The sequence below is a fragment of the Caloenas nicobarica genome, chromosome 12 (assembly GCF_036013445.1).
Source record: "Caloenas nicobarica isolate bCalNic1 chromosome 12, bCalNic1.hap1, whole genome shotgun sequence".
NCBI classification, from domain to species: domain Eukaryota; kingdom Metazoa; phylum Chordata; class Aves; order Columbiformes; family Columbidae; genus Caloenas; species Caloenas nicobarica.
Genome location: NC_088256.1, coordinates 12504289 through 12528872, shown reverse-complemented (window position 1 = coordinate 12528872; position 24584 = coordinate 12504289). Strand labels below are relative to the sequence as shown.

Here is a 24584-nt window from a genome sequence, read left to right as displayed (position 1 = left end):
AACTCTTGTCCCTGAAAGTGTTTGTGTGGCTGTTGTCAGGGTCAGCAGGGACATGTGCTGGGCTGAGGGGAAATGGGAAACTTCCAGCAGCAGCTTCTTACTGGGGAAACTCCAAGGTGCTGTGCCGAAACAATGCTGTGAAGTCAGGGGTCAGGCAGTGCCAGAGGGTTATCAGTCCTGCAAGGAGGAGGTTCCTTGTGCTCTCTGTGTGCGAGTGCGCTGGGACACGCTTTCCTCAGCCAGGCCTGTTTGTGTGCAACTGAAAAGAAAATAAACTTCTGCAAGAGTCCCAGTGAGCAGCATTCGGACTAATGCAGGTTTTGTGGGAGGCCTTTATTTTAAGCTTTACTCTGGGAAATGAGGTGGACATCCTGGCTGTGATTACAGTAGTGCGAGGCACTTTTTCCAGCTTGCCTGTCCACTCAGGAACCCTCTGGGAAGGAAGCTGTTTGGTCTCATTTTGGATATCCTGTGAAGCTGAACTAGCATGCCTGCCAGGAACTGAAAAAAAGTTATCTAATTTTTAAAGAGCTGAAAACTACTGTATGTGCTACTGAGTATTGTATGGGAAATGACTGTTTTGGTTTGTTTGTCTGGATTTCTGGTATTCCCAGTTTACTCAAGGTAGTAACCCTGTCTCTCAATCCTAATGCAGCAGCTTCTGCAAAGTGCAAATCTGAAGAGATATTTGGGTTTAAATATGACTTTCTGGCCCAGCCTTAATGTGTTTGGAATGAAGTGGAATTTTCTTTGGTTCAAATAGGAGAAAGCATGAGAAATATTCAAAGCCTGATCCAACAATCCATTGAAAACAAAGACAATTTACTGTGATTTCCAAGCTCAGCAGGGATGGGTCACAGAAATATTGAAGTTATTAAATGGATTGGGTTGGGGGAGGGGTTGGTGGTTCATTTCTTTTAGCATCTTTTAACTAAATTGGAATGTAAGTAACAGAGTGTCTGTGGCCTGAAACTTAAATCTTTCCCCCTGCAATCTAAAGAATTTTTGCAGCAGCTGTGCTAAGTCGTACTGGTATTTTCCAAGGTGTGACCTGATTAAAGTGTTCTCCACTTTTCTGTGTTCATCAAGTAGTACTCATGCTGTTGTATGACTGCCACCAAGCTAGCACGGGGACATACCCAGGCTGTGTACAATCCTAGATATTTTTTTTAATGTGTAGTGTTGTTCCTGACAGCCTAGCAAAGCCACCCACAGTACTAAACCATGCTATAATTGGAAACGGAAGGGGACAACTTTAAAGTTAGTGGCTGGCCTAATAAATCAAGGTTTGTTGTGTTGGTTTGGGTTTTTTTATTCCAGGACTTCATAACAACCTTTAGTAATAATAAATCACTTCCAGAATGATGCTGTAAATGATAATGAATTCAAGCAGCAGCCGAGAAACCCTACCCATGGGTGAATGTGGGGCTTAATACCCTGCTGGCCGTTGCTGCCCATTGACTCTCCTTGTAATCAGTATTTAGCAGCTGGTAATCTTCTGGTTCTGGTGCTATCAAATGAGGACAAAATGGTTGCTGAAAGCATTAGGCAAAAAGATTGACCTTCCTTTTCGAGCAATCCAGAGAGAGTTTCTGCAACTGGAGAGTGAAGTCTGTAGTTACAACCAGATTTCATGGGCTTTTGTGTCACATTGCTGCCTCTCAGCTAAGGATTGTAACCTAAAGAAACACTAAAGAGATGTCTAAAATATCTTGTTCATATAAAAATGAAAGTCATGGGGAATTTTGTAAAGGATTCTTATTCTGGGAGAAAGGTGCTGATGTCTGAGCGTTAGGGTCAGTGATGGACATGGCATGAGCTGCTGAGCCTGACTGTTCCCGCAACCATGGAGGTGACAGGGATGTCTGTTCCCTGAGCAGCATTGTGGGGGTCATTTCAGGGAGAAGATCCTATGTGTCTCAGCTTTTCTGAATGACAATTTCTCTGAATTTACAGTTCTGAAAACAGTCAGTTTCTCCAATTCAGACTAAATCCATATTTTAAGAAGCTGTTTATTTCCTGCAGACCGGAAATCCTGTTCTCTTATGAGTTATCTTTTTGGTTTTTTTCTCTGCCAGCTTCACACCTGTAGCTGAGACCCCAGCAAAAACAAAGCTGAAGGAAACAAGCCAGCATGTCAGTTTGGGCTTCATCCTTAAACAGTCTTCCTCTGCTGTGTGTCACATCTGGCAGGGGCAATTATTATTAACAGTACTACAAATCTGAGTTTGGGGGGTGGGATGCAGACAGAAGAGCTCAAGATTAGCCCCGTACTTCTGGGGTACAATGGCATTTCCTTTGCTGGAACAAAGGAAGTTCTTCCCCCTTCATGCTCGCACTTCCCTTTTAATACAAAACATCCTTTGCATGCACGTAGGTATTTTCAAAGTTTTTATGTTCAGGTCTGTGGTTGCTGAATTTGGCTGCAGGGGTTTGACTTGGCTGCTGGAGAAGAAAGCTGTACTGAAAGCATTTAATTATCTTGTGTTTGTTGTATTTTGAGTTCTGGGTTTGGGTTGTTTCTTTTGTGTATGTTGGTTTGTTGTGGGGTTTTTTGGGGTTTTTTGTTTGTTTTTAAATTGAATTTATTCTTAAGGGTCCTTTTCACTTTTTATTACTGCTAAGATGAATGTGGGTTTCTCATTTACTAACACTCGGGTTGTGCTAAGGCATTGAATTTCCCAATTGCTGGGAGGTATTCTGCCACGTGGCTTCATGCAGAAGAGCAAGGTGTGACAGCCCACGTGCAAGTCAGCAATAGCATGAACACCCGGTCTGTGCAGTACTTTGGGGAGGGCTTGAGCAAAAGCAGGGCACGACACCACAGGGGACACTTGGAGCACAGTTTCTGTTTCTGCAGAACCACTGATCAGGCTGGTGATTAAAAACTTGCGGCTGGTAAATCTAGTTCTGTTCTGAAAAGTAGCCTTGCCCTGGTGAAGTTTTCACTCTCGACAGATCTGCTGTGACTGTCAGTGACAAAACCAGCTGTTGCTTTTGTTAGACCTGCAAGGCCTTTATGGGGAAAAGATGCACTGCCTTCTTCAGCAGCGATGGAAAAATCACTTATGAAGCTCTGCCTGCAATGGTGCACACTGGAGTGTTTGCAGAAACTCTGCCAGCAGCAGTGTTCAGTGGAGGGAAGACAATGAAAGTTGGTGATAAATGCATGTAGCGAAGAGATACCAAGACTTGCCTGCAGAAATACTACAAGCCATTTTATACTTCTAAAACCAGATTTTCATATCATTTTTGAGTAGAGCTTTCTGTCAAGTGGAATTAATCCTCAGGTTGGTGCACTCGCCAGAGGTGAGTGAAGCAGGTAGGATTAATTTCAGCAAAGAGTCTAAGAGATGGAGGAAGAGAGAGGGCATCTGGTAGACAACAGCCGGGAATTTCACTCCAGTTCTCACCAGGGAAGCAGGAAGGAAGCGGAAAGTGGCAGGAGACAAAGGACAGCCTGGAGGTTAGAGAAGAGATAAAGAGGGATTGTGAGAAATAACACAAGCAGAAAGGCCAATGATGGATTTATGTAAGGCAGGAAGGCTATAGTGGGGAGCAAAACTGTGGCTTAATTTTGTCAAAGGTGACATGAGGGCCAATATTTTCCAAACGCTGCCCAGGTGAGAGCGGGTGGCTGGACTGGGCACAGAGAGAGGCTCCGTCTGGGCTGTCACTGTGTGGGGCTTTCTATCCCTGCCATGCAAAGCTGCATTATACACAATTAGTTCTTCAACAAACTTATGCTTTAATGCAGCAATCGGCCTGAAGTCAGTTAACAGAGCATCAATATGTTGGCCTACAGGCAGAAGGAGAGCAAAAAGCCAGGGTTGCTTTAGCAGATAGCGTACCAAGCATGGGCTGTTTTAAAATAATACTTTGAAGTTGAACGATGCATCAGCATTTCTTTCAAGGAAATTGCCAAATACCTTTATTACAACACTGCCACTCCACTGCTGGCATTGCATGTGCCGTGGTGTGCTAATAGGCACCAAAGATGCTTTGACCACTTTGTCTTGCTTTCATGTCTGTGATTGTGAAAGCACTGATTCAGAATTTCAGCCCCTTTGCTCTCTCTCTGCGAGGGGACAATGTCCCAGCCCTGAGCACGTTTCAGGAATGTTCAGGGACTTTATCTCAGTAATGTGCATTTCCACTGATTTTTTTTAATCTTTATTCTTTTTGTCTCTAAATGTGGGGCCCCAAAATATCTACTAGTCCTTCCACCCCACTACAATGCAGTTGTACACTGTGTTCTTTCCATGGTCGTAATTACAGGGTGACAGAGTCTGTAATGAGCAGCAGAGTTTATAGCAACGTGGTGCCTCCTGAAGCGGAGGGCAGCGCTTTGGGAGGGCCATGCCATGGGGGTTGCCACCGTGCTGCGCCCCGTGAGGGTCTTGCTGCTGCCGGTGCCCCGTTGTGTGCGGGACCGTGGGGCCGCGCTCCCGCCGTGGCCGAGGCTGCTCTGCCCCTGCGATGGGTCTGCACTCGGTGCTGTGAGCGGCATTGCCGTCCCCTCCACGGGCTCGGATTTGCAGCGCTCATCACCTTCGGGAAGTGATTGTGTGCATTCCTGTTTCAGGGTTTTGTTTGTTTGGGGTTGGTTTGTTTGTTTGTTTAATGTACTTTGTTGGGGTTTTACACTCGTGCTGGTTTTGTTTCGCTTCGTGGCCGGTGTGGGCTCCCCCAGCCCCGCGGCACGGGCCGCGCTCTGTGCCGGCCGGACCCTCCCGAACCCGCTGCGGGTCGGGCCGGGGGGTTCGGGCAGCGCGCGGCCCCGGCCCCGCCACGGCGGGACGCGCGTGGGGCGGCGCGTGCACACCCCCGGGAGCACGCGCGCGTGGCGGGGAGGGCGCGTGGCGGCCGCCCCCCGCCCCGGCGGCAGGTGTCCCCCCGACCCCCGCCGGCTCCGCACGTCACTTCCTCGCAAACTTTTTCCCGCGGAACTGTCTCCGCGAAAGTTGCCGGCGGCGGCCGCCCGGGCCGGGGGCTGCTCCGCACCCGCCGAGCGGGGAGGGCTTTCCGGCCGGCCGGGCATGCCCGCCTCCCTGCGCTCGCTGGGGCACGGCCGGGCCGCCGTGGGCCGCCCGTGGGACCGTTAGCTCGGGCGGCGGGGGCGCCGCTGCCGGCTCGCCGCGGTCCGGAGCACCATGGCCCGGGACTGCGCCGCCCGCAGCCTGGACGGCATCGACCTGGCGGCGCTGCGGGTAAGGAGGGGCGGCGGGGGAGGGCGTCCCGCGGGGCTGCGTGGGCCCCCTTCGGCCCCGCCGTCGCGGGCGTCCTCCGGGCGGTGAAACTCGCCGGGCTTGGGGCTGCTTCTCGCCGCTGAGGCGCGCAGAGGCTGCACCCGATTTTTCTCCCTTATCTGAGAGGATTTGTCTCTGCCGCGCGTGGGGAGAGGCGCCGGCGCTGCAGAGTGCCTGTGCGGTGGCCGTGGGACACCCGGCTGTGTCCCTGCCGGCGTGGCCGGGGCGATGCCACACACGCAAATAAAAGGAGGGCAGATGTTTCAGCAGCTGGCGGTGGGGCGAGTGCCCCGCTGGTGCGGCTGGACGAGGCGTGTGCGGCTCCGCGGAGCGGGGCTCCCCCGGCAGCTCCCGGCTCGCCTTGTCCTGCTGCGGGCGGGCTCCAGGGGTCGCGGTCCCTGCGCTGGCGAGATCGTCCCACGATCGTCCCGCGGGAGCGCGACCCTGCGCGGAGTGTTGCACCGGAGAGCTTCGTTCCCCTCCCGAGATCAGAAATAATTCCTACTGACGTTCCTAAAGGTGATGTGAATCCCGAGAAGCTGCAGAGAGAAAACAAATGAGAAATGAGGATTTTCTGGAAGAAAATATGCGCCTGGGGTTTTGGCTTTTGTGGTCTTTTATTGAGGTTTGGGCCTTTTTTTTTTTTTTTTTTTTTTACGAAGCTAAAAAAGTCAACACGCACCTAGTCTGCTCTGGATTTTTATCATTATGCTCTTGTGCTTTTGGGTTTTTATCGTAATCTAAACTCTGGCGACATTAAAAGCCACACTTGGTGTTTCATGTCCACAAACAGTTAACAAGGTTGTGTATGGTGCCCCTTAGTTCCACTTTGCTTTTTTATATAGAAGCTGACCACCTATCAGCCCAGTCCAACCAAGGCAGTTTTTTTTCTGGGGTACTCTCCACAGAAGAAGAGGGAAGAGTTCAATTGTGGCAAAAAGCAGAAAAGCAGCCAGCCCCAGACAGTGAAACCAAAGCAAGCTACTTTCTAAAAATATCAGAGAGGAAAAAAAAAAAAAAAAAAAAAAAAAAAAAAGAGGTCTGGGAGAAGCCTTTGCAGTAATCACATGGTGAGAAGGGTGTTCCAGACCAGAGACTGAGAGAAGAAAGGCAGCAGAGACAGTAAAGTTTGTGAAGATGCCACAAGGCTCCTGGCTAGGCAAGCAGAAGTTTAACCTGGCTCTGCTCAGGGGAGTAAGACAAAATAATGAAAGCTTTATTTTAGAGCTTTAGCAGATGAATCTTATCTCCTTAAATAAATGATGAGAAACTAGTGGAAGTTTGAAAAAGAGTGGGGCTGCACACCAGACAGCAGGCTTTGTGTCAAAACCATCCAATGCAGAAACCTCCTGAATGCTGTAACTGGGGCAAGTTTCAGCCTTGACAGGGAAAGGGATAATTGTGTCCTCTCAGAGGAAATCTTTTCAGCATGTCAACAGCCTTAGTTTGGGGTTTGTGCTTAGCGGGAAATGAGAGGTGGGTGAGGCTGGGCCCTGTAGAAATAATGTAAAGAGAGATGCTTTACCTTTACTTTATCTTAGGTGTTCTGGGGCCAGTGGGAGCTGCCTGGAGCTCTGCCCCCACCAGCCTCACTGCTGTCGGGAGGTCCAGCAAGGAGGCACAACTGTGACTGGGGTTGTTTGAGAACTGCACAAGCTGGCCTTGCACCCTCCATGTGGATGTTTGCCAGGGCTTTCTCCTTTTCCTGGAAAGAGACCCTTTGGGCTGTAGTTTCCAAATGTTGCTGGGGCATCTCGTTGGGTGCTTCTGCCCTGGGTTGATCAGGGCAGTGGGATGGTTAAAAAGCCTCAGATCTCTGCATTACATGCTGAGGTGCAGAGACCCTGAAAAATTTGAGCTTCAGACACCTGTATCTTGTTTAGCTGCAGAGATTGTGAAAAATGTGTTTCATTCAGTCTCTTGCTGCATGCGTTGTTTTTCATTCTGCCTTGCAGAGGAGATGGATGTGGCCTGGGTGCCTCTGGGTCAGCAGTCTTGCGCTTGCCTTTTGAGTAATCTGCAGATGACTTGCAGGAAAGCAAGAAGGCCACCATATGGTACAGTGCATTACATTAATTAACCTTAAAGTGATGAATGTTCAGGCCAGGGTTTTGGCATCTGTCAAAGTGAATCTTGCAATTTGGCATGGGCTGGCTGGTGAAGGGTTAGATGGACCACAGGACTTAAATGGTAGCTGAGAGGAAGCACTACATCAAAGACGATACCTAACTCCAAGATAATTAAGGAGTTGGCCCATTGTGAAGGATGCCAGCAAACGATGCAGTGCTGTATCCAAGCAAACAAGGGCAATCCAAGGACCAAAGTCAGAGCCCAGATTAATATCCTTTATGACCCTTAACAAGGCTCAGTTCACTATGGTGTCCTGATTATAAGAAGAGAAATGGCCAAGTATTTTGGCTGCACTCAGAGCTGCAGAGGCTTGAGATGTTAATGCTCAATTGGCTAGCAAGGACGGGGTAGGATTTTCACTGTATTAAAGTTAATGCTAACATTTATTTAGATAATTGTCTGGGTTTTTTCTAGAGTGTCTGGAACCTTCAGAGGCAAGCTATTAGGATGCTAAATCAGAATGAAATTGATTGGAGAGAGAGAGAGAACGTGATTTTGAGGCACATTAAATTATTTTATTTGCATAAGAAATAAGATTGGAGAAGAAGAGTGAGGACAGAGCACACACTTAAGTGGAAAGAACAGTTGCAAACTCTGAGTTGAAAAATGCAGTTTATGTTCCTCTAGGTTTCTGTGCACTGTGCTACTTTCTGCAGAAGAGGTGCGAAAGTGGAGTGCTGCTCGTACATCCCATGGAGGAGTGTACCGTAGGTATGGTGCGTGCAGACCCTTGTCTGGAAGAGTTGCTCAGAGAGCCACTGTGCGTTTTACTTCACGGACAGGGTGCAACCCAAGGCTCTGTGGGAAGGTCACACATGAGGCAGAGGTTTGTAGCACCCACCCGTTGCTTTAGCAGCAGCAATGGATTATTGCTGACTTCAGCACTGCTGAAGCAAAGCGTGTGGCTAATTTATATCCAAGACTAACAGAAATGAAAAATGAAGGAAGCAAAGCATTTTACAAAGATCCCAATGCTACAAGCGTTCTTATGCCTGTATGTAGCTCCATACACGAGTGGTCCCATTGATTTTTCTTCTGTGTGAGGCCTCATAAAACTGGGGTTTAAGTCTAGAAGGTTGTAGCTTACTACCTTGTCTTAAAAATAAGAGATAGAAAAGAAATAACACAGACTGGCCTGTGCATGGGTCAAAAGTAAGTAATTTTGTCTGGTTTATGCAATGTTAATTGGGTTTTTTGGGTTTTGTGTGTGGTGGTTTGTTTGGTGGTGTTTTTTTTTTTTTTAGGTCTTATGAGGTTGACAATCCAGGAAGTATAAGATTAAACCTCATTTAACTTAAAGGCAAAACAAAATTTACTCGGTAGTACTGTCAGGTGTAGAAGTCTGTGCTGTGTTGCTCTGACAATGAAAGCTATTGCTGTGCATCGTGACAGTTGTATCGGTAAAGGCAGAATTTACTCAGAAAAGAGCCTGTATATTTCCACTGGGATTTTGCCTAAGTAAACATTTCCATATCAGCTATGAAGAAAGTATTATTTATATTAAAAGAATAACATGTAAGTGGAGTGGAGAAGTAGCTTGATACCTTAAAAAAGGGGTATTTTGCGACCAGGCTCATTGAAACTGTACTTCTGAGAAAATGTTTTTCTGTATCACATCCCTCAGCAGTACCAATAGGTATCAACTGATATGACAGATTGCTGAACCAGATGTGGTAAAACTGACACATGGAGTTAATAATATTTTATATAAATCTCTCAATGATATCATCCCCAGAAATGAGTGGACTGACAAATGGCTCAGCCAAAACCCAAGAAACAGGTCTCTTGGGTTCTTAATGTTTTTATATAAATCTCTCAAGTGAGTTTTAACTGAAGCAACAAATTTCTTAATGTGCTCAGTCATGCAGGAGTGAACATTTACTTGCCCATGCCTTGCAACAAAATGGTCTTTATATATCTGAAAGGCTGCAGCATCTCATCAGCGGAGAAGGACATCTGCAGTCGTTGGTTTTAGAGCAACTAGTACTAAACTAATAGAACAAAAGTTGGCTCATGTGGTATGGTACACTGATCACCTGACACACGAATCGCTCGTGTAAATTAACAGCAATGTAGTTTAGGTTCAAAGCCAAGACTTAAATACATCGGTCACATTCACCTTGTTATATTTTCAAAAGAAGACAACTGAGCATTCTCAGCCTACCTGTACCATCCTACCTAGGATGGTGTATTTCCCTTTTGTAAGGTAATCAGGCTCAGGTGCTTTACATAGTATTTTTTCGATTCTGTTAGTTAGGTTCTTTCCTTTGTTACGTTGCTAGTGCTAAGTGTTTCATAGCAGAAGGCAGCAGCTCAGCCTGCAGGTTAGCTCAGTGTTTTAAGTCTTAGGAAGCCCAGAGTTTATTCTTTATTCTACTGCTAAGCTAAACCTATTGAATTCTTGTATTCTTCACACATGTGCATGTATTTGTTGTATCTGCTGTATCGCCACAGTATAAATCTTCGCTGAGTTGTTTTGTGTATAGAGTTTTGAGCAACTTGACTGAAAACTTTAGTATTAATGTATTTCTTATACTGTTATTTGGCTATTTCCCCTTTAGTGTGTAATACAGATCATTACGAGATGTGCCACAGACATTTTTGTTTTGATTGTGTACGGTTACACTCCATTATGAAGTGGTTGCTTTGCTGCAAATAATGTTATTTCTTCTTCTTTTTGCAGGACCCTGCGGGAATATTTGAGCTGGTGCAAGTTGTTGGAAATGGGACATATGGACAAGTCTATAAGGTTTGGATGCCTCTTTAATTTATGATGTTCTTCTGGGTAAAGCTGTTTTTCCTAAAGCAGAAATGAGCACTATTTAAGAATGTGGACAATATTGTTCTAGTAATAGCCTGTTTTGTCTTGCTGTCTTTTCTGTGTAATGCAATATGGTGTCACCTGTGAAACTTGGTGCCCCCTCCTTCTGCACTGTTTTCATGTCACTTTGCTGCCACAGGTCAGAAAAGTGTGTTGGATTTCCCTCTGCCCCGTTTTTTATATCCTGTGATTATTTTCCCTTCAAAATTATTTAATAGGTGGCTGGCACAAATTAACATCAGTGATGGCTAAATTTGGCCTGGGATTGAGTGGAGAGCTCAGCCAAGACTAAAACAGCAGTGCTTTTCAAGACAGAGGTGTGAATTATCCCTGCTCTGCAGGCAGGCTGTGAAAGTTTTGATTTCTGTTATTACTTTTGTCACTGTGATATCAAAGCAGAACTACAGTCAAGAAACTACATCAATTAAATGTGGTCTGTCATAACATGCTATGTACACTGTGCAATGCACACCTTTATTTAGTTATAAGAACTAGCCTAGAAAAGTGGTCTTTCACTGTGAAGCATTTCCTAAGAATGATCTAAGAAGAGAAAATACACATCATAAAATAGGGAACGGAGTCTGTATTGTTCCCATTTGGAGAAAGAAGACGGAGGAAGGAAAAGGCTGTGCTGCTGAACCCTTGGAGGTACGTTGGATGAGGAATGGCACTGGAGGAAGCTGTCTGGTCTTGCTTCTCCCTCAGATCCTGCTGCTGACAAGCTCCTGCATAACGAGCCTTTGTATCAGTGCAGGCTCTTCTGCATTGACCCCTCATTGCAGGAAGAATGCAGAAGGGGCCCCGATGCAGAAATGCAGGACTGTTCATCTTTCTCTGATTCCAGTGCATTGAATGTGTGTTATGTTTTGGTGTCCATCCTCTGGTGGCAGATCTGCTGTGATCACATTTTGGTTTCCCTTTGAAGCTATAGATACACTTTCAAAGATTCTGGAAAATCCTCTACAGAAGCAATTCTGGGGAGTTTCTGTTTCCCCATACTACTTTTCTAAAATATATTTTTATGTAAGAAGCAGGATCTTTCTCATGTAACTCTTTGTTGCTGTGATTAACTCTGTTGTTTCTGACATTGTCATTCAGATACTAAGGTCAGTACTACTAAATTAAAAATAGAGGCTCAGGGGTTCACATGGGCAGATTAGAAGCCAGGAGACATTCAGGGGTGCTGTTGTTGGTATAATCACAGGGGTTTTTTATATGTAAAAAGATCCTAAAGCTCCCACGTGGCCTCCGAAATAGTTGCCCTTTTCATGACTGGATTTGTTCTGTATTGGGAGATAAAAAATCCAATCTGGTCATCTTTTAAAGATGTTGAGAGTGAATCAGCTGCTTAATCATGGCAGAAACGGGAAGGAGCAACATAGTTTGCTTTTCTGCTGTGAAAGAAAATGTTTTGAGCTGTTGTCTGGTTCACTAGAATGTTAGTTGCCCAAATGTGTAAGGAATGTTAACAACAACAATTAAAAATTGTACCCAGAGGCTGTTCTCCACTGAGTGCACAAGAGACCAGAGTCTGACAGCTCTGGATAACAGGTGCTTTGAGTCTTGGCACATTCTGTGCTTGGAGTAGCTGCAACATCTAAGCAAGGCACTGAGAGACGGGGTCTTACAAGGCTGAGGGCACCGAGGGGAAGCGTTGTGCACGTGCATCACACGATAGAGAGATGATGGACTGCGTGTAACCCTGACTCTGTGCAAGCACATCCATAACAAAGGCTTTGTTTGTATAAGCACATGTGATCACTGAACATAGGATGTTTTGCTGAGGCTTGCTTAGGGGATGGAGTTGCTCATGGTGGGAGGATGACAGGGAGCTGTGCCGCCGAAGGAGACAGATGATGACAGCTGAGGTGGACAGATACAGAGTGTGTGCTCCAAACTGCAGGTGGTCAGCTTGGTCTCCATTGTGAATAGTTTTCACACAGTCCAAAGTCTTTGGAAATACCTCTGCAGAAGATGCTGAGCTCCACCGAATGTACTCAGGCGGTATATCCTTAGTGCTGCCCTTGCAGCCAGATCAAATGTCCGTTTTCTTTGAAGAAGGGCAGCTGCAGTAGAACAACTGCTTCTGAAGTGACCATAAAAAGTTAGGCTATGGTATTCACTTTCCTTTTTCACTGCCGTGTAAAATGTTCTTTGATCTATACAATGCTAAGACAGATGGAGTGAATCGGGGAATGCTGGAATAATTTTGTAGGTTGTCTAATATAGGCTTATGATAATAAATATTTACGTTATGAAGTAATCTCAGTTATCCACATAATGTACTCATGTCATTAGAGCACTTATTTATTCTCCAGAGGTGTCAGAATCTTCCATACATTCAGAAATAGATACATATAGTAGTTTGCACATAATCAAAGCAAGGCTTATTTCAGGCTAAATAAACTATGTCCAAGATTACTAAATTGCTTGGTTGGCTGTGAAGATGATTCATAAGGCTATATGTTTTAATATATGCAGCTCCATAAAAACGAAAATAAAATTTAGAGGATTCATCATTAGATTTGGAAAACAATGTTTAACAGATTTATTGAAGGAGAGTATTGTTCATACTGAATTATTCCAGACCAGTTCCAATTCAGTATCTTTTTAAATGAAATGGAAGAGATATAAATTCTACTCATGATAATGCTAGAGCTGTCTAGAAATGATATAAAGTTGGGATTTGCATATAATAACTGACTAAAAGCCAGCAGATTTTTTGACAACTTATGAAGTAGTAGGCCGTAAATACGCCAGTACTGGCAACTTCAGCATTTTGGAAAGTATGAATTAGATATTAGAAAATCAGATACCCAGGTACCCAGAAGTCATGAGACTTCGGCTTCGTTTCTCTCTTGAAATGACAGATGAGTTTTTCAGTTAATTGCTGGCTTCTGGAGCTGACATATGAAGAACAGCACTATGTAAAAGGTGATTCTGAATAACCTCGGGGAAGGTGGTAGCAGCAAGTCTTCTCTGAAGGCGGTTGGAAGTAGTGCATTTGCTGGTGGTTGGAAAAGTGTGGGTATATACTCTTTCATGCCTTTGTTTCCTGAACTTTGAAGTGCCAAAGGTCAGATTGTGTCCAGTCTCTGCACCACCTCCATTGAATGCATGTGGGAAAGAGAAGTTTCTGAACTTCCCATGCACTGCTTTTTGCAAGGGCTGTCCATCTTCCTGGCAGCCCTCGACACCAGGGACCACAAAGACTTTGTGGGGCACATGGGCCTGCTCTCAAAAATATGAGAGCCAACCTTTGGGGGTTTTTTTTAGAGCTACTGATCACTAAGGACCTTCAGACAGGGCAGAGCAATGTTTAGCTTTGTGTAAGTGTCGGTGTCAACTGGGCAGAAGCGAGATTACTGAAGGTGTCACCCGCAAGTTCTTGAGTTTTGCTTCCTCCCTGGGCTGCAGCCGTGGTGCCTTGGGGAAGCTTGAATCGGATGTTGTTTGGAATGGCAGTAAAACTGCAGAAAATGATCTAGGAGATTTATAAATACCATCTTATTTATTTGCTTGTAGTTGCTATGTTATTGTGACATGGTGTACTGTCAAAGGTGGTACCTTTGAAAGCATTATGCAGCCAATGTCTGTGGCTGTGTGCTCTGCTCTTCGTGTGCCTGAGGCTGGATCTTGCAGTGAAGGTATGGCTGTCGAGACTTGACAGTGTTGCGATTTGAATAATTCTTTGCCTACTCCCATTACTTTCAGAGGTTTAATTACATGGCTGGCTTTTTTTTTTTTTTTTTTTCCACAGTTGAACTCTATTGCTATGAAGAGCTGGGTAGTGATCATGTATCATCCTTGATGTAGAACACTTGGTCTGTGCTTGTGCATTTAGTGCTAGCTAAACTGTAAGTTTGGGGGTTGAAATATTTTTTTTTGCAAAGACTTCAGCTGCTAATTTCATATTCTTTGAGTGGTGTGTCTTCGGTAGGAACCTGTTAAAGTATATTCTGTCTTTTCATTTTCAGTGCAGGGTCATTTTTCTAGTGGGTGAATGGGGAAAAGGAGAGATGGGGCAACCGGAGTGGGTGCCATTTTTGAAGTGTTTGGGTCAGATAATTGCTCTTGAGCTCTGGAAGAGACTGGGAGACTGATTTCATAGCTGCTTTGTTTTCTTAGTTGTCAAGATAAAGAGGAATTGCTCCTAATCCTACTCATTTGTCTGTGCTCTGAGAGCCCTTATCCTTCTAAATATGTTTTCATGGGCAAAATTAGGTCATCAACAGCATCTGTGCAATCTGTGTGTTCTCTCATGTCAAGAGGTACCTGGCTGGGGCTTTTGACTTCCTTTGTCTTAAGGATGTGGATTAGCCCTCTACTGGGGTCGGTGTTTTTGAGTGGCCGTGGGAACGAGAGGTCAGTGTCTTTGGTGAGTTCCAGGGGCTGATGTTTTTTGGAGTATGATCTTGCAGGCTGATGATAAATGGTGACAGATTTGCAGCTACTCTGCGTACAAAATGGTTTTGCCTTTAATGGAGCCTGAGGGCATAGGGAACTGGAGGGAGGTGCTCTGGTTTGGGACTGTGAGAATCAAAAAGGAAGAAGTGGCTTCCCGGTGATGCAGCTGATGAGGATGAAGCAGTGCTGATACTGGAGCTTGGCGGAGGGTAGAAGTGACCCTGCCTTTCTCTAGTGGCTCTGCAGAGCTAATATTTTTATTTCTGTGTAGTCATATAAGATTTTGGATACAAAAAGGAAGGAGGTCTGAGTAAGGAAGCATGGTTGGGTTTGCATTTTGTTTTGTGTGGTGTTTGTTACAGCTGCTTGTTGGCATTGGATCATGCTTCAATTGTTGACATGAGTTATGAGTTACTTATTTTTGATGTACAGTAGCAGGAGTGTCGTGAAGCATAAATATGACTTTTCAGTTTATCTTAACTTGAAAGTCTGCTAAGTTCTTCTTAATTAATTTCATTGAATAACTGGCTGAAGTAGTTGAGATCAAGTTGGGAGAGGCAGGGGGAAGCAAAGTGTTTTATTTGAGAATTGGTGCTGCATGGAAAGAATCACAAGACCATGCTAAGTTATGAAGTGTTAAAGTCTGTGGACTGTATTGAAAACCTGAATTGATGGTAGCACCTCAGGCAGTTACTGGAAGGCTAAATTTAAGAAACATTACAGTTATGTTCAGTTCAACCCAGAAGGTGAACATGTGTAAGCTGAAAACTTCAAACCCATCCCTTCTGGGGGTGGGTCAGAAGGAGTCATCTTCTGAAGGATGTGTCCTGGGACTGAAATGCAATTTCAGAGTCTCCAAACTGCCACAATCAGAGACCTTAAAAATGTTGTGTTGTCTTGGGGTATTTTGTTATCGTTTGTGGTCAGTATCAGTTTTCAAGCCAATCGTAGCCTTCAAGGCACTGAGATTTTGATGAGTCAAATAGGGAAATCAGTTGTTCTTTACAGAAATGACAAAATGCTACTTTCTGTTTCACTAGCAGTTGGTAGAAGTGCTTGTCTGTCTATTCATTTTCTTTATTTGGGTTTTTAGAAGCATAGCTGATTATCTTGTCCACATGAAAAACAAGTTAATTATTGTAGGCAGCAGTGTATAAAGAAGTGTTGCTGCAGTGTACTGGATGGAGTCAACAACTCATTGTGTAGATCCTTGGTTCAGTAGTGCAAACAAACAATGGATATTGTCTGCTAATACTCGCAACAGGGATCTCTTTCAGGAATAAGTCTGAGCTTAATATGTGCTACTGCCATTGTAACAAGACCTGAAATACTGTGGTGCTTATGAATGGGTTGCCTTGAAAGCTTAGTGTAATATCATTAATACACTAGAGAGGTGTGATCTGGTGGTTCAGTATTTATCTTCTTCATGCCTCTGATTTTTAGTAACACCTGTCTGCATACTACTAGATGTGTTTCTTCCTCTTCTCTTAGTTTCCTGCAACTCCTAAATACATGCTTGTACGTCTCTACATGCTTTACTTAAAGCTTCCACACCACCACGTTGGTCCTTTTTCTCCTCATCAGGAGGGACGTGGAGTTGGCATTGCGCCCTGGCAGCAACAAGGGCAAACCATGCTTTGGGCTGCATCAGCAAGAGCATAGCAAACAAATCAGGGGGTGTGATTGCTTCCCCTGTTCTTGTTAGGCCACACCTGGAATACTGTGTCCCATCTTTGTACCCCCAGTTCCAGAGTGACATTGGGAAACTGGGGAGGGTCCAACAGATGGCCACCAAAGCATTTAGAGGGTTGGAGAACTTCATGCATGAAGAAGGAGAGGCTGAAGGAATTGGATTTTTTTCAACCTAGGGAAGAGAAGGCTGAGGGCAATCTAGTCACAATCTTCAAGTGCTTCAACGATGGTTTGTATAGAAGATGCAAATACAGGGATGCACAGGACAAGGGGGAATTCCATCTGGGTATAAGAAAAAAATTCTTGTCATGAGAACAAGTCAACATTGGAATAGGTTTCTCGGGGGGAGGCGGAGTCACTCTTCCTGGAAATATCCAAGGCTGTTTGACATTGTCTTGGGTAACCTAACTTAAGGCCCTGCTTTGAACAGAAGGTGGGACCTTATGTTCCCAGACATCTTTTCCAGTCTTGATTTGAGTAGAGGGCATGTGAATCTCAATGGATGGAACATACCTACTATCAGTCAAGCCCACTTGATTGTGAATGACTGACTTGGAGAATACAAAAATAAAAAAGTAGGGGGAATTAGTGTTATTTGAAATATATATAAAATAGGCAGAGTGTCGTGTGTATTTAGTTGTCAGAGCCAGGAGTGTTTTTTCCATAGTGTGTAGGGTTGTTGTTTTGGTGTGGCGGTGTTAGGAAAAAACAAACCAAAACAAAATCTTTACTTCTCTGCTTATTTGCGTGGCAATGCCAAACTATATTCAACACTGGAATTTAAAATAATGGATCATACATGTGAAATTAATTAGAAAATTGTGAAGTCCTGGTTCTAGTTAGTGAATATTTCAGAGGAATTCAATTAAGATTCTTAAGTGTAGGAGTAGTTTATCAAAAATAGAAGAGTGAGGATGTGAAGAAACCTCTCAGCTGTGGAGTGCTTCTATACAATAAAGGCTCTTTGACTGAGCAGAGCAAAGTACAGTAATCAGATGTGCCATATCAGCCATTAGAGAGTAGTAAAATCCTTGCAAATAATTTGTTAGCAGGCCTTCCACTTCCAGCTCCTCTGTGTTTTGGACCTGAATGTCCATATGGGAGAATGCAATGCATTTTCATCCTAAACTGGTGGCATTTTGAGCTCATGTTGCATAACACTTCAGAACACTTCAGATGTTGGCACTGGGATGTGCTATTTTGAAGGTAAGAGAACATGCTAAAGATGCACAGGTGATAATATGAGCACAGTAGGAAGTAGTTCAAGCTCTTAATTCCCCACTCAAGCACTTTGCTGCACTTTCGGCACTTCATTAATGACATGGATTTCAGTACTCCTGACTGCTCAGTAGCATCCAGAATCATCCCTATGTGAAAATATGCATCAGAATGACCAGTGCTTTGCATGTCTGAGTTTTACAATACCTGACCTACTCAGAAGTATTTCGTGGTATATGTTGTCTCTTCTTCAAAATAAATCAGGAGGGTTGGGGGAAAACTTGTCAGTTTTCTATTTGCAGTCCGAAGGAGCTCTCAGACATGTAATGAGCTGTTGGAGTAAATGAATGAACGATAGGAGATGAATTTTAAACAGCAGAAAATTTAGCGTGTTGTTTCTAGATGTTTGAGATGACTCCCATGGCAGGTTAGCTTTAGTAACTACCTTTTTATGAATGAATTGCAGAACTTTAGTGCCTCACAAACACACATCAATTTATCTTCATGTCTCTGATTCTTTCTTATAGCTCCAAGTGAATGGTACTTTCCAGGTCTTCTTTAGTGACCTGAAGGATGCATGTACATTTTTTAAGGCCCTTTTTGGTACCTCTGGGCTGTAGGTAGTAGAGCATAATAAAAGGAACATATCTGTTGGTTTTCTAAAAATATTGATAGCCTGCTTGTCTTTATTATTATTATTGGTATGTGGATTTATTGAACTTACCCAGCTTGGTGCTTTAAACCTGGCAGTGCAATGAATTGGTCTAAAGAACTGTGTGGAGTGTGTGCTGCTCTTCTGTCCTAAAGCACCACCATGCTTGTGCAAGGAAGGTTCCATATGTGCTGGGCACTTGAGCTTTGGGGAATGCTTGAGATAGGACTGGAGCCAACTTGTGGCAGTAGCAAGCCCTTTGTGTTGCTTTTCTGGAGCAAACAGAAGGAAATAGCATTAAAGAATTGTTTTTGTTTGTTATTCACACGAAGTCGTGTGAAGGAAAGCAACTTTAGGCCCAGCCGTGATCCTCCTGCTGCCCTGAAAGCCAAGGACAGCTGGGGCTGGTGGTAGCACAGCCATTTGGACTGCAGCTGCCTGGATGGGCAGCAGGAAAATCTGGTGGGCAAGCGTTGATCCAGCCCTTCCAAGGCATTTGCGGAGAAATGGAGCTTAAAAGCCAGTTTTCATTGTCAGCTGGGGTCGAACAGCTTGCTCGGTCAGTAGACACAGGCACAGGTCAGCCCCTTGTCCCGTCATAATGAAATTTCCAGTAAGTAATTTTAAATTGTAATGTCCAATTTCAATTGTAAAATCCATAAATGTGATAAAGCTGTGCTTCTGTCTGGTGTTCAGCTGTTCTCAGGCTGCTGGCCAGTGGTAATTTTCTTGGCCTGCGCAGATCTGTGAATATGGATCTTGGGAATAAAACTAAAGAACAAACTATTTTTCAGCTGTTTGTAGTATACTTTTTTATTTCTTTAAGCCCTTGTGTGTTATAAGCCTGCCCTTGTAGCCTACTGACTTTGTAGGATTCCCGAAAGGTTTTTATCATTTGCTTTAGAAGCACCTTTTCAAAAGGCATTTCTTCCCCATGCCCTTTTTTTTCCCCATGAAAACATGAAACTTCAGTAACTTCTGAGATCTTAGGGAGTGAGGTATCCAGAAGACATACTTTGTAGCAAACTGTGGCATTTTCAGTGCCCTGCACTAGTAATATTATTAGCTGATACATAATAGCTGGCATGTGGTCTGTGGCAGTGCTTGTAGGTGCTCCCATCATGTAAGAAATACGTTTTTTCATAAAGGTAGGAGAGGGGTTGACATGGACACCTGCAGTTCAGATCTAGCTTTTCTTCTTGCCTCTGCCCTTCGTCATTGCTCAAAAGCACATGAATTCACGGGAAACGGAGCTCTCCTTGTGACCGTAGCTATTAAAATGGAGGCAGTTCTTGTTTTTGTAAAGCGTCTTGGGATTCTGGTTGAGAGGAATTAGTGTCCTTACGGAGGTGATTTGTGAGAATTGGTTAGCAGCCACTTACTGAACAGCGTGCTGTTTGAAAACAGTTTCACCCAAATGAAAACATGTTGAGTTCAACAGAAACGTTAGTGGGAAAATTTTAAGAAATGAGTTGGCTTTCGTTTTCGAACTTTGTTTCAGAAACATCAAAGCATTGCATTTCATTTGCTTCATTGGAACATACATTTTAATTTAGCAGGATGTTTAATATTTGTCATCCGTACCTCATAATCAAAAATAAATAATAAAAAAATGGATACTATCATACTGAAATAATTTGGCATTACCAAAAGAAAAATGAATGTGAATTCTTCTGACTCTCCATTCTGTGAGGAATGTTTACAACTGAAAGTGAAGCCAGTTGGCAAAACACTGACATTTTGTTGAGATTTACTCAATACTGGAATTGACTAAATTCTATTTTCTGACTCTACAGTTGTGCAGTTGCTACATTTAATATCAGCATTTTGATGGAATTTTTTTTCTTGTATTTCTGTTGGTAAAAGTGGAAACATTTTGAGGAAAAAGGCGTAAGGCAAATGTGTGGTGGCCTTTGGAAAATATGTTACTGAACTTGAGGAATTTTCTAACTTTCTTTTTTATTATGCTAAATTTTAGCATGGATTTTTCCTAGTATTTAAAAGTAACAAAAGAGTAACAAAGTTACTGATTATTTCTGCTGTAGTATATTTGTCTACTCTGGTTTTACTCTTGGCTTTAAATCTATGAACAATTATACTAAAATATGCAACAAAACCAACATAAAATAAATATGCATATGGCTTAGATAATGGACTCTCAAATGTATTATTTACACAGATTGTCCATGATGTTGTCTTGTTATATGGGAAAAGGGAAGAGCCAGGAAAAATGTTTTTGCTTTAGTATTTGCTTTTTCCAGTCTAACATGAAATATTTATCATAACAGGCTTCTTGAAAACATTCTGTCCCCAGAAGCCAAATTTTACCAGCAGATATCCCATTGCCTTTTATTAATTTCAGAGGGCAGAGTCAGGTATTGTGGACCAGCGCATCCCTGCTGCTCTGAAAATCAAATTGCTGTGGTGAAGTCTTCCAGTTTTTCGTCAGTTGCTGACAGCAGGAGCTGGTGCTGTTTGTGCATTTTGCCCCGCAGAAGAGGACAAGCAGCACCAACACACGATTTGGGTGCACCAGACCATTCCTCCTGTTGGGATTCCTTTTTGATGAAGGGTGATTTGTTTCCAGAGACATTAGAATGTGTTTTGTCATCTCTCCCAGTGGAGGACTGCCAGATTTCGCAGGCAGGCACATTAACACTTGAGGCACAGGGGTTGTGTGTGCCCAGTGAACCCAGCAGTTGTGAAGCCCAGGATAGCCTGGACATCACAGGGTGGAATGTGCCAGTAGATGTGGTGTGCTCAGGACACACTTGGCTTTTTGTGCATGTGCAGATCAGCCTAAGGAGATCTGATGTTTCCCAAATGTGTTGAGCTCCCAGCTCACATGCTGTTGAGTAGGTGTGCATGTGCATAGGACATAGTGGATTGCTGGATGCCCAACTGGGACAATTTTCTTGGCAGAAAGAGGTTGCATCTGGAGAAGCCACATGTATTGTAGCCTGCTCTCTGTAAATATGTCTGAAAATCGAGAAAGAGTGGAAGAATAAAGAGATGCACCAACTTTCCTCTCTTTTGGACACTTGAAAGATTTCAGTCAGAACTGTTTTGAATAGAGGAAGTAGCAAAACAAAGGCTGGAAACTCAGGTCTCTGGTCCCAGAGGCTGCAGAATAAAGGCTGGGATTTAGGTTTCACCCTTTGCGATGTTCCTCTCTTCCTTTCTTTGCGTTGTGTCAGTTTCTAGGTACCCACCTGGTGGAAGACTTTTCATGGCCTGTATCCCTGGCTTGTATGTTCAAGTTGGAGTATTTTCATGTTGGCACAGGAATCTTCACCTACAGACATGCATGAGTAATCAGGTTTCTGCATATGTTTGCAAAGCACCTAGTGCATTCATGAGGCTGTTCAAATAGTTGCAATGAATTCCTGGTTAGGTTGTGTAATGTCATTTGGCTTCTTGCTCCTGCCAACTTCATAGTTCTCTGACCAGGAATGAAAGAAAATGTCCTTATCAGCCTTGGGTGATGCTTGGAGCCTGCGTGGCACTTGTCCTATCTGTTGTGCAGATGGGTTTCGAATATCATAGTGAATAGATTAAAGACAACTTTGCTTTCTGAACTTTTGTGGTTGCTAAATCCTGCATTGTTTACATTAGAGGTCTGACGGATCTCCCCCTTTTGATGTTATTAATATTAAAATAGGGTAATTCTTTATATTACAGAGATGGGCTTCTAGTCCAACCCTGACAGGTTTTGCTGTGGGGCTGCTGGCACCTCCACTGCCCTTGTGATGGAGGCAGCACTGAGCCTTCCCATGGGAGCTGGGCTAGGGATGGACAGGGAACGTGGCCACTGGTGGAGTTCGCGATGGAGATGACACTGTGCTATATAAACTGTGATTATTAATGGGGAGCCTGGCTGGTTGAATCCCATCATGTGTAAACACTGCCTGAACTTCCAGAGGGGTTGTTCCCTCAGATTACAGGAGCCTATGCCAACAGTGGGTTTTCCTTTCCAGCTTCCTTTATTGCCAGGCAAGCAGCACAAATGTCATATACAGTGCCCTGCCCTCTAAACTGTTCACTGTCCATAGTCATTGCCTGATATGAGAAATCCCCAGAGATTGCATGATTCATTTCCATTCCCAGGGATCTCCTTATAAAACTGGGAACATGATCAAAAAAAGAAATGGGGAAGCTGCTGCTTCTGCATTTTTGCCCATCCGGGGCAGGCTGCTGACTGTGCAGTTCTCTGGGTGTGTTTCCAGGAGATGGTTGTGATCTGATATGCCATGTCTGGCTCGTGTTGTGGCTGCCGAGGAGGACATCCACGTTCATGCATCAGCACTGGCTGAAGAAACCTTTATTAACAAGCAGTGTTTGAAATACATGAGATGATGCAGGGGGGTTTACATCTTATTTTTTTTATATATATATATATTTTTTTTTTTTCCCCCCCCTCCCCTGTATTGTGTTTGCTATATCCATGTTTGCCATCAGTGTAGCCATTCATTTCTGCGGATGTGCTGCTGAGGTGGAGCACGTCTAACCCGTGTGCCGTGGGCTGGGTTACGTGGATGCTGCTGTGGTTACGTTACAGGGTGTGTGCCTACAGCTGGTGATGAAGCAGAACAGCAGCTCTCTTGAGGTTTGGCAGAAAATAGTTTCTTATGTTATTCTTGACCTTTTTTTTTTTTTCTTCTTGGCAAAAACAAAAGGAAGTTTTAGCAGGTAAAAGGTTGTTGCCTTGCCACAGAAACATGTTCTCACATATGACTGCTGCGAAGGCAAAACCACTAGCTGGACCCACCCCTGACTGTGGCCAACGTTTGCTGCCACAGTTAGTGATAAAACCTCGGCTCTCATTGGATCATGAGATCTGTGAATATTAAGCTTATATGAGTCAGCCTTTTAATCAGTGTTAATTGCTGACTTTCCTAAACCAAATTATTTTTAAAAGAAGAAAAAGCTGGTAACAGAAATAAATAGGAATTTCCAAAGAAGTCAGCATTCATCTTCCTCTCATTTTGTTAAAGCCACTGTGAAACTGCATGGACAGAGGTGGAGTTATGCAAAAGAGGAGCACTTTGGAAAATGATGTCCAGTGGGGCTGGATCAGTGAAAAGGAAATGAGGAACAAAACTGATGCAGGCCATTGAGCACGTCCACATCTAACAAAATAGAGCAGGGAATACGTTTCTAATTAAACTGGGTCAAAATGTGGGGAAACCAGGTCTTTAAAAATAATGATTTTGCAAATGATGTCATTTGTTTTAGCTATTCGAAGTGGATATAAGATGCTAACAGTGGCATGGTAGTGCTTTATGCTCACCTTGCACTCATTTGTTTACAAAGCAAATGGCAAATAAGAATCAGTGCTGGGGAGCCAATCCCTAAAGGTGGCTCAGTGACTAATTTCAGAACCCATTCTTGTTAGATATTTGGTTTTCTGTAACCCTTCTATTATTCAATATAGTTATTTTCTTGTGCAAACAGATGTCAAAAATACATTGGTGCAAATATGAAAGCACTTTTGCAATGTTAATGCTAAGATTAGAGGAAAGTAGCCTACAAGCACTGATGAGAGATGGGTTTATGTATCAAAGTAAATCCTGAAGTTGTTTTGAGCAAAAACTAAATAGTGAGACTAAAATATGCAGTTGCTTGCAGATTTGTCCTTTCTTATCCTGTCCTCCACCTCTGACCTTAGCAGTCCCAGTTCCTTCAAGTCCTTTAGGATCTCTGCTGGCACATGCATCTGTGACCCCTGCTTACTCTGTAGCCCCCCTGGGTTCTGACACCTCAGCAGCTGCCGGCCATGGTCCCTGGCCCCTGAGACCTGACACCCCAGAGCCCGCTCTCCTCGCTGAAGGAAGGGGGTTTGTCTCCAATTTTCACAAAGCACGCAGGAACTGAGTCATCTCTGAGACTTCCATCTGTCTGTCAGTTTTGGTTGAAATGGGCTGACAGGTTAAAACACAGCTGGATGCCAGGGCAGCACAATCACATATACCTTGTTCTCTTAAGAAACCTGGCTAAGCTGCTGTCTTTGATAGTAGAGGAAAGCTTGCAATTCCCTGTAATCCCATGTCCCTCCCCAAACCTAAAGGTTCGGAAACTGGAAGGCAGTACAAAGCACTCGGGAGTAGGTTTTCTGTTATGGTGTTTTCATACACTCTCATATTATTTTTTTTTTTTAAGATGCTTTTATTGTAAATAGAGACCTAGTTATTTAAATTTCTGTTATTTAAATATGTGCACTGGCAATGCTGTAGAGTTTTAGCTGACCCTGCGAAATTTTTCTCTGGCACGTATTACCAGTTTCATCCTAAGGAGCAATGAGCTGTTGGTGTATTTTGGCATCTGGATGTGGGTGACGGAATATGCAAAGAAGCTGCAAAAGGAAGTTATTTTGAAACTTGTGAATGGTCCAACTTTTAGAGTAACTTTTAAAGTG

General features: G+C 43.8%; 1 protein-coding gene across 3 annotated transcripts in view; it reads left to right on the top strand.

Moving 5' to 3' along the window:
• The first annotated feature begins 5081 nt into the window (after positions 1 to 5081).
• NRK (Nik related kinase) overlaps positions 5082 to 24584 on the top strand; it is a 104532-nt gene continuing 85029 nt past the window's right edge. For all 3 annotated transcript variants that reach the window (XM_065643188.1, XM_065643187.1, XM_065643186.1), the window contains exons 1-2: positions 5082 to 5210; positions 10063 to 10128. In XM_065643188.1, coding sequence (XP_065499260.1) covers positions 5154 to 5210; positions 10063 to 10128 — 123 coding nt within the window. In that variant the 5' untranslated portion in view covers positions 5082 to 5153. The remainder of the gene's footprint in view (positions 5211 to 10062; positions 10129 to 24584) is intronic.